The sequence below is a fragment of the Podarcis erhardii genome (genome assembly GCF_964252035.2).
Source record: "Podarcis erhardii genome assembly, chromosome: 14".
Lineage (NCBI taxonomy): Eukaryota > Metazoa > Chordata > Lepidosauria > Squamata > Lacertidae > Podarcis > Podarcis erhardii.
In genome coordinates, this window is record NC_138503.1 from 44,562,456 (window position 1) to 44,571,361 (window position 8,906).

Sequence of the window (8,906 nt, forward strand, 5' to 3'; positions counted from 1 at the left end):
TAGCCCTGAGAGTAAGAGTCTCACGCTCTTGGTGAATACTTTCTTTTGGGAACTGACTATACAAAAAGGGTGGTCTGTTTTTATTGTAATGACCTGTGTATTGTAATTACATTTTAATTCCATTGAAGTCTAATTGTTTTTAATAAAGTCCCCCCTCCCCCATATTTTTTGCTGTTTCTATTTTAGCTGTAAGCCACCTTGAGTCCCTTTCAGGCAGAAAAGTAGCATGTAAACATATTAATAATTGTTCAACCCACTTTTGCTTCAGGGTCCACCAACCACTTGCAAGTGGCCCCCAAAAGGCTTTCCATGATGGAATGTGGCCCCTGGACTGAAAAACGTTCTCCGCCCCGTTGGACTGCAACCTCATTTCATCCAAAAGTTGCATTTTCACTAAACCAATTTGCAAGGGTACAGAGAAAAAGAAATTTACTACAATTAGCCTAATCTGATAGGTTATTGCATCTCCTAGTACAACACAGCAGGAGGAAAAATAAGACATTAGACCATAGTGCTATTGTTCAAAACAACTACAGCAATTTAAATCAATTAAGTAACCTCATTCAGGGATAGCAAAGCCGAAACCTTCTGTTGTGCTGCAACAAGTAATTAACATTACACAACCACTTAACTTTGCTTGAGTGACAGCATTTTTGTATACTAGAGATTGTCACACAAGATCTGCCTTGCACAGCCTTATTTCCATGGGATAAACTGAACACAAAAGCAAGCAGTGTGCATTTGATAAAATAGTCATCTTTCTACCTATCTTTTAAAAATATGCTTTTCCAGTGACAAGCATTCTCGAGGAAAGCTTCCCTCTCATTAAACCCTAGACATCTTATAAAATCACTCATGGATTCAATTTTCCAAATGCCCTTTGCTTCACATCAACAAGCTCTGAAGGAAACTGAAAACTGCGCTAGTTGGGCATGCTGTAAAATCAGAACGGTGCATTCAACCCAAAATATGCATTTGTTCCACAGTGCAAGCCTTAACCATTCCTGCTCAGATGGAAATCCAACTGAATTCAATGGCGCTTACTTCCAGATAAGAAGAATTAGGATTGAGGCTAGATTCTTGAGAGTTCGTTAGCTAAAATGTAAGCAGCTTTTGCTCTCAGGCTTGAAGTTGACGGGAACAGTTGATCATCGGCTGTACCTTCAGCCAAGCTGTCAGTGGGGTGGCAGTGCTCACCCGACCTCCCTATTGCCCCCATTGCTGCTAGTTACTGAGGGGTAGAAGGGGAGCAGGAAAGTGGTGCTCACCCAAACTTCACCCCACTCAGGCACCCCCATTTCCCAGTAACCAGCTGCAACACAGGCAATGGATAATCAGGTGAGGGTGCCCTCACTTCACCGATTGCTGCTATGTGACTTGCCTCAGAAGACTTATGGAAATGAGCTCAGAAGTGCCTGGTTATAGGTCCATCTGCATCCCACTGCTGATCTAGTAACCTGCTTTCAACTGCGAGTGACGGCTACAGGGAAATTCACTGCTCTGCTCTCAACATGGCTACAGCCCTCAAAATGCTCAGGATGCGCTAGAGCTGCCTGCCACTAAATGCAGTCATGGTTAGACAGGGAACTGAGGAACACCACATAGCTAACTTACGGAATTCGATGCCACAAAGAGGAGTCTGTGGCCGCTAATTTACACGGCTTCAAATGGAGACTGGACCAATTCATGATGAGGGGAAACTATCAATGGATTATTCTTTCTTTCTTTTTAATCAATTGCTTTTCATTTGTGAGGCGCTTCCTATAGAATACCTGGAAGAAATAATACTTTTTCTTTCGTCTCAAGAAGCCAGCAGAAAATTTCTCCTGAACTGCACTGAAAAAATCAGCAGCACTTTCAGTAATATAGAAGGAAACTTTCTTTAAGTAAAACAATACTGAATCTCCAGGGACCTTCCTGTAAGAGCTCTTAGTAGAGGGAGAATCAATTTCTCACTACACTCACCATATAAATCACAGTGCAGGAGGACATGTTCAACAGATTTTGTTGCTCCAGCTCCACACAAACTCGGTCTTTCATTTCCTGGGGTTTTTGCTGAATTGTCTTTCTAACAGTGCCAAAGGCAGCAAATTACAATGAGGAAAGTTAAATGCTCTCCTATACTTTGAGACAGTTAATGCGCAAAGTACAAAGCTGCCATGATTCTACACAGTTTAACGAGTTATTAAGAAGTAGAGAACAATTATTTGTTAGCTGCAGTTATCAGATGCTCTTGATCTAAGTCTACTGATCTTTGAATAACAACTTTGGCCTTCTTTAGCCTATAAATGCGCAAAATGTCAGGAGAGAGGCCCAGCTTATAAACATTCTTCTTATTAACCTCTCTCATCCAATGATGAACAAAAGAGCCCAAGAACAAAAAGGAGAGATAGCCAGCAGGAGCTGCTGAAAAAGTGTAAATTTCAGGGCATCGTGAAAACGAAAGCTAAATGAATTCAGAACAGGGTGTTGCCTCTTCAACATTTTGAAGACACACTCAGATCACAGCTATCACAGTCAGAAAGGAGAGTGTAGAAGGGAAGGCATCCTTGCTTCCACTTGAGCAGATCACAGATCTTATTCACAGATTGTTATATGCTCAGTCTTTCCCTGGTGAGCAACCTGGCTGCTGAATTCTACACCAGCTGAAGCTTCCGAACCATCATCAGAGGCAGCCCCATGTAAAATGCACTGCGGTAATCTAACCTAGATAAGGGACATGGGTGGCACTGTGCTCTAAACCACTGAGCCTCTTGGGCTTGCCAATCAGAAGGACGGCAGTTCGAATCCCTGAGACAGGGTGAGCTCCTGTTGCTCGGTCCCAGCTCCTGCCAACCTAGCAGTTCGAAAGCACGTCAAAGTGCAAGTAGATAAATAGGTACCGCTCCGGCGGGAAGGTATACAGCGTTTCCGTGCACTGCTCTGGTTCACCAGAAGTAGCTTAGTCATGCTGGCCACATGACCCGGAAAAACTGTCTGCAGACAAACGCCGGCTCCCTCGGCCTGTAAAGCGAGATGAGCACCGCAACCCCAGAGTCGTCTGCGACTGGACTTAACTGTCAGGGGTCCTTTACCTTTACCTTTTAATCTAACCTAGAGGTTACCAGAGCACAGATGACAGAAGGTAGCCTATCCCTCTCCAGATAGGGGCACAGCTGGGCCACCAGTCAAAGCTGAAGGAAGACACTCTGCACCACTGATGCCACCTGAGCCTCAAGAGACAGCAATGGATCCGAAAGAACCCCCAAGCTGTGAACGTGCTCCGAAAGAACCCCCAAGCTGTGAACATGTCAGAAAGGAGAGTGTAGAAGGGAAGGCATCCTTGCACTTTCGCCGATGGGGCCTCCAAAACAACAACAACAACAAAAAACACATTGTAATTTAAAAAAATGGGTTGTAATAAAAAAAAAGGGAAACGCACTTCCGGGTTTGACGTGGTTGTAATCCAAAACGGTTGTAAACCAAGGTACCACTGTACTTCTGTCTTGTCAGGATTCAACCTCAATCTGTTAGCCGCCATCCATCCTCCAACCGCCTCCCTAGATTCCTATCTACCTTACTGAATTATAGTATTCAGCCCACTGGTTGGGAGTTAACCACAGTTAGAACAGGAGTGAAACCTCTTGACAGACACACCCTTATTTACAGTCCTTGACTCAAATGGCAGCTCATTACTGCTTTGCCCCAGAACTTGCTTTAAAATCCAGACAGGTATACACAGAAAGGTTTCCTCTTACTTTTAAACCATTACATCAGCGCAACACAAGAAAGACCAGAGTTCCCAGGGGAGTAAGTACAACTTCTACATGAGCTCAATTGCTAAAACCCCTTTAAAAAAAATTTAAGCAGTGCTTATTTTGCCCAGGTAGTGCCTAGTTCATTACTGACAACGTTAATATGTTAAGCAGCAAATCTTACCAGATCAACCTGATGAAAAGTTCAAAGGCTCCTGGGAAGACAAAGTCGTCACTTCCAATGGCCCAGCGCCTTCCAAACATCACCATCCCAGGCATTGTGGATGCACTGGTGTGGATCCTCAGCTTCTGAAGGAGAACATACAAACACTATGGAATCTTGAGCGTATACCTTTCCTGCCCAAATATAAACATCTGTCTTTGTTCCAGATACACTGAAACCAATTAGAGCCCACCTTTATCAGGTTTTGAACCAACTTTCCTCCTTTCCCCCAATCAATGGTAATGGTCAATTTTTAGAACTAATGGCATATGGCAGTGTTTTTCAACCAGTGTGTTGTGGCACCCTGGGGTGCCTTGAATGATAGTCAGGGGTGCTGCAGGCAACACAATGGCCTCTGTCCTTCTTTCCTTCCCTCCCTCCTCTGATGCCCTCTTGCATCTCTGCCTCCCAAAGGCTTGCACAGCTGATCCTTGCAGCAGCCCTGGCTACAAGCTCCCCAGGCGAATGGTGCCTCCGGGGCAGGTCAGGGGTGCTTCCCAGGCCTCTGTGGGGCACCTCTCTTTGGGTGGGGGAGGCAGCTCAGAGACCATGGCAGCAGCTGCCCAGAGGACTCCCAAGGAGAAGGGAGAGGAGAGGAGGCTGAGGGAACACTCCACAAGGGCGGGTGTTTGAAAAAGGGTGAGAGGCTGCCAACTCTGCAGGCAAGGGCTGACATAACTGGGCTCCTGAGCCCCACAGGGGTCAAGGGAACCATGGACTCAAAAAGGTTGAAAACCTCTGGTATATGGCATCCTGTACCTGTTCTTTTTTCCTATCCAATCTGCCCCTGTAAAATCACCCAGGCTACTTTCACAGTCTAAAAGCCTTCCTTCCCTTTCATACATTTTGCACTGTCAGGATCACCTTCCCAGGATCACAACATATTGAATTACCTCTTGCTTGCTCTCCTCATCACCATCAACCTAAATCTCCATCCAGTCTACTGCCTTAACATTACCACACATTTTACTGAAAAAGCACCAGAGAAGCCCCACAGCTTAATAATAATAATAATAAATAACAATAATAATTTATTATTTATATCCCGCCCATCTGGCTGGGTTTCCCCAGCCACTCTGGGCGGCTTCCAACAAAATATTAAAATACAATAGTTCGTCAAACATTAAAAGTTTCCCTAAAGGGGAGACTTTCTCCAAAACATGCATATACCCCATTTAAGAGTTTTGTGACACCTTAAACATGAAGGCCTTATTGTGGCATATGCTTTTCTGGACCAAAGCAGAAAGGTTATAGCAAGTCTGTTAGCCTTTAAGGCGCCACAAGACTCTTAGTCTGTTACAGCAAACTCGTCAAAGAGCCTCATAGCATAAGCTTTCAGGGACCAGAGTCCACGTTAAGCCTGTTAATCTTTCAAGTCCCACAAGCCTCTTTGTTGCATTTACTGCAACCGACTTACAGATGTGATCTTGTATACACTTGCTTGGCAGAAAGCCCCAGGAAGTGCAATGGGGCGTCCTTTCCTCTCGCAGACTCAGGCTCGTAGCACAAACTTTCACCGGCAAGAGCAACCTTTCATAAGCCCACAAGTGCTTCTTCTACCACAATTACACCACTCATTCTCATGCTGCTTCAACACACTCTTTCTTTTAACGTGCAGGTGTGTGTTTCAAATGCTATTATACGTTAAGTGTTGTGGTACTGCTTATAGATGCCTTCTTCCTTTCCCCAACCCCTCTGCCACACAAACACCCCTCTGGGGAAACTAGGAAACCACATTTTCACCATGCAAACAAGGGCCCCTGCTTAATAATAATAATAACTTATTATTTATACCCCACCCATCTGGCTGGGTTTCCGAAGCCACTCTGGGCAGCTTCCAGCATAATATTAAAATACAATAGTCTATTAAACATTTAAAGCTTCCCTAAACAGGGCTTTACTCATGTGGTGTGCAGGGATGCCCCTAACCTATTCCCACCTAGAGAGCCTGTTAACCCATTCCTGCCTAAACAGCCCCCTAACCTATTCCTGCCTAAACAGCCCCCTAACCTATTCCTGCCTGGAAAGCCCCCTAACCTATTTTCGCCTAGAGAGCCCCTTAACCCATTTCCACCTAAACAGCCCCCAACCTATTCCCGCCTAAAGATTGCCCAAACCCACTCCCACCTAGAAATCCCCCTGACCTATTCCCACCTAGAGAGCCTGTTAACCCATTCCTGCCTGGAAAGCCCCCTAACCTATTTCCGCCTAGAGAGCCCCCTAACCTATTTCCGCCTAGAGAGCCCCCTACCCTATTCCCGCCTAAACAGCCCCCTAACCTATTCCTGCCTAGAAAGCCCCCATACCTATTCCAGTTACATCCGGGGACTGCACCCCCCTTCCCGCCAAAAAGCCCCCTTTCAAGTCTCCCTCACCCAAGAAGCTGCCCTCGCCACAGCGCCCCCCTCTGCGGCTCCAGAACTGCCCGCCTCTCACCTGCTCCCCACCGGCTCTCTCTACGCCTCTCGCTCAAAAGCAGGTCACTGACTGACAACACGGCGTCATGACGCACTGACGTCCGCGCCGCGATTCCGGCTCCTACCTCTCACTACCACTGGCCACTTTCATCTACGCACGCGCCCTCCTCGGGCACGTGGGGGTGTGTATTTGCTGGCGCTCTTGTCGGAAGGCGAGCGTGCGCAGAGAAGAGGAGGCGGAGCTGCCGGGGCTTCATGCCAAAGAGGTACGCATTAAGCAGAGAGGGTTCCACCCGAGCACACCGGTTCTGATTAGACGCCTCCATGCGCCGGATAAATATTTGCCCAGGAATTTAACTTTTAAGGACAGCTTTCTTCAACCTGATGTTTTGGACGATTCTTGAGCGGATGCCCCCCAAACATCTCGAGGGCGCAAGGTTGGAAAAGGCTGATTAAAAAGAGGCAGGTTAGAGAAAGATGTTAAACTGTTTTCGTATGCCACAACTGCAGCAAGAATTTTGTTAGTGAAGAATCGGAAAACACAAGAAGTACCAACAGTGGAGAATTGGCAGATGAAGATGATGGATTTTTCGGAGCTAGCCAACCTGACTGGCAGAGTCCCCGACCAGAAGGAGTTGGAGTACCAGGAAGAATGGATGAAATTTAAAGACTGCTTAGCTAAATATGTTAAGATAACTTAATTGGAAAAGCATGCAAATACCAGATAAGCTTAGGATTTAAATATGTAAGGATAGGATTTAAGATGTTTAAAGCTAAATTAGAAAGAATGAAAGATGTTAAGTGATTAAGTTAATTTTTTTTGAAAAAATTGATTTTGGAAAACTGTTAAAATGGTATACATGAAATTCAACCAAGGAGATTTGAGGAAGTCACTTAACAATGTTATTAAGATTGGTTTAATTACAATTACGATGTATGTTTGTTTGTCTTAAATTTTTTTGGAAAATTAATTTTACAAATTGAAAAAAGAGGTAGGTTGGGGGTTAGACTGAGGCCCCCTTAGGATGCGTTGCTTCGCAAAAAAATGCAATCGCACTCCACTCCAAAAATGTAGCAAAAAAGTTTGATAAAATATGGCTTTTCTCTGGGACGTCTCGCTTTTCCCCTCCCCGACCCCTCTCATACTGCAGTCCTAGTCACGCTTTCCTGGGAGTAAGTCTCATTGAAATCAGTAAGATTCGCTTTGGAGTAGGCATGACTAAATTAACGACTGCAAAGCGTTGTCGTGAAAAAGAACCGATTTCCTGCTTATGGTCTTTGAATTAATTCTTTTGCGTTTCTGCTGTTTGTGCCCATGGAGACTGTCAGCTGCAAATGGGAACCAGACGTTTTACCAGGGAACCGTGGAGAGCGCAACTCTTTGTCTGCCTTACTTAGAGACATGCGTAGTACCAGGGGAGACCCGTTGGGCTGTTTTGCTGCGGCTGCTGGCGGAAACTTCGATCCAGTACTGCCTCTCAGATATTGCGTTGAGAACTCCACGAGGACTAGCGCCTTGGTTAACCCGCGTGGAGAACAAGATTGCACACCACTTCTATAACTCAAGCCCAATGTATGTTAGCTCAAGTCAGTTCAATGGGACTTGCACTCAACTGTCAACAGGGTGAAAATTTAATACACCTTTGGGTGACAGGCAAAAAGGTTCTTTTTCAACCAGGCCTTTTCCTGACTTGATCTACATCCTAGACCCTTTTGAAAAATCCTGGCTCTTTGGGGTTTTTTTAAATTGGGTTGCTGGTTTTGTTTTGATTTTATGTATTTGATATTTTATGTGAACCATCCTGAGACCTTTGGGTATAGAAAATAGATAGACCTTCCTGTTAACGGATAGGCGTTATTTCGAAATAATCACACTGGGCGGCGACCTAGCATGATTGCATTACAGGAAGCAGAGTTGTTTTGCTGTGGGAATGTCAGGGTGTGGAACGTGGGCGTTTACCCCCCCCCCCATATTTCAGTCACTAACTTGGTTATGCCCAAATAGCCTCAAAATTCAGCCCTCTAACAAGCTTTTCGCTATTGGCATGCTTGACACCTGTTTAACCATGTCCCGTAAATGCAAGGAGTGCACTTAAATACAAATAAGTTTTGTTCAGCAGCCAGCCCTCAAGGCAGAGTGTGCTTGTGAAAATACAGTACATAACGGAACCCACAACATATAGGCATATAATCTGTCACTTTCAATAGAGCAGGCTTTTGAGACACTTTGTGCTGTCATAAGTTACTCAGTGTATCTGCAAGGCTGCAATTTCATTTTGCTGCTTCTTCACTCTGTCAGCACTCCAGTCTTTTGACAGAAGTTTCTACCCAAACCATACATTTAATAAATGCAAAACAACAGTGTAGTGAGAAAATATATTTGTAACAGAAATTAGACATATACATGAGTAAGGTTTGAGACTTGGGGACTGCATTTTTCCAGATTAGTTTCCAGGTATGATTGAAGCTTTCACGTTTCTGGATTGATCGTCTTTGCAGCATTTGCCCCTATTCTTTAACTACTTCCAATAA

At 44.9% G+C, this 8,906-nt stretch overlaps 1 protein-coding gene across 2 annotated transcripts in view; it reads right to left on the reverse strand.

Moving 5' to 3' along the window:
- The window catches only part of DAGLB (diacylglycerol lipase beta), a 29,269-nt gene extending 22,679 nt beyond the window's left edge, over positions 1-6,590 (reverse strand). Inside the window, exons 1-2 of one of the 2 annotated variants that reach the window (XM_081839745.1) lie at positions 6,446-6,590; positions 3,919-4,043 (exon numbers count right to left, since the gene is read on the reverse strand). In XM_081839745.1, coding sequence (XP_081695871.1) covers positions 3,919-4,013 — 95 coding nt within the window. In that variant the 5' untranslated portion in view covers positions 4,014-4,043; positions 6,446-6,590. Of the gene's footprint in view, positions 1-3,918; positions 4,044-6,393 lie in introns of both variants that reach the window. The other variant, XM_081839744.1, reaches the window with a different exon arrangement.
- Between the last annotated feature and the right edge of the window lie 2,316 nt (positions 6,591-8,906).